General features: G+C 52.2%; 1 protein-coding gene across 1 annotated transcript; it reads left to right on the plus strand.

Moving 5' to 3' along the window:
- B0T26DRAFT_649653 (Chloroperoxidase) lies at positions 1–972 on the plus strand (the record flags this gene model as incomplete). The annotated part of the gene is made up of 4 exons (XM_060438108.1): positions 1–100; positions 159–399; positions 469–737; positions 791–972. 4 exons carry the CDS (start codon positions 1–3, stop codon positions 970–972), a joined length of 792 nt encoding a protein of 263 aa, XP_060294001.1.

A 972-nucleotide genomic window follows, 5' to 3' on the forward strand; every position in this document is an offset into this window, starting at 1 on the left:
ATGAGGCTTGCAGCGTTCTTTTCTGTGGCGGTAGCCGTTGCGGCCATCAACACAACCCAGGACCCTTTTGAGCAATGGCGTGGGCCCGAGGCAGGCCATGGTATGTCAAACGGTCTTTCCCAGCGCCAATCTCCAGCACTTAACTCACACCACGAAAGTCCGTGGGCCATGCCCATTCCTCAACACCTTTGCGAACCACGGCTTCTTACCTCGTTCCGGCAAATACATTACCCAAAAAGACCTGGCTGACGGTCTCTTCAACGCCGTCCATTTCGATGCGAACATCTCACATTTTCTGTTCGGTTTTGCTGTCGGGACGAATCCAGAGCCCAATTCCACCTGGTTCTCGCTTGACCACCTGAGCCGTCATAATGTGCTAGAGCACGATGCCAGTCTCTCGTATGTCTAATCTCCCCCTCCCACCCCGCCATTTAGCCAAGGGAGCCTCTCTCACATGCATATTGACAGCCGCGTCGATGCCTACGTGGGACACGCCGATGTCTTCAACCAGCAAGCCTTTGATGAGACGCGGTCGTACTGGGGCGACGTGGTCAATGTCGAAAGCGGCACTGCTTCCATCATCTCCCGCATGAGGACGTGCAAGGCGGCTAATCCAAAATACTCGCTGTCCGAACTTGGTGAGGGGTTCATTCTAGGAGAGACAGCTGCCTTTATCTCTATTCTTGGAGACGCACAATCTATTACCGTGGACAAGAAGCTTGTGGAATACCTGTTTCGTACGTCGTTTGGGTATTCCTACACTAGTGCTTCTCGGCTAACCCCTTGTTAGAAAACGAACGTTTACCTACCAAGCTAGGCTGGAAGAGATCTAGCACGCCGTTCACTACCGACCTCCTGTTGGGAAACCTGGATAAAGTCCGTTTGGAATACAACAAGCAACTGAAATCAACATTGCAGAGAAAGCGAAGCGGGGGCTTTCACTTAAATGGTATGGTCCATCATTGGCGCTAA

Source organism: Lasiosphaeria miniovina, assembly GCF_030549165.1.
Source record: "Lasiosphaeria miniovina strain SMH2392-1A chromosome Unknown B0T26scaffold_5, whole genome shotgun sequence".
Taxonomy (NCBI): domain Eukaryota; kingdom Fungi; phylum Ascomycota; class Sordariomycetes; order Sordariales; family Lasiosphaeriaceae; genus Lasiosphaeria; species Lasiosphaeria miniovina.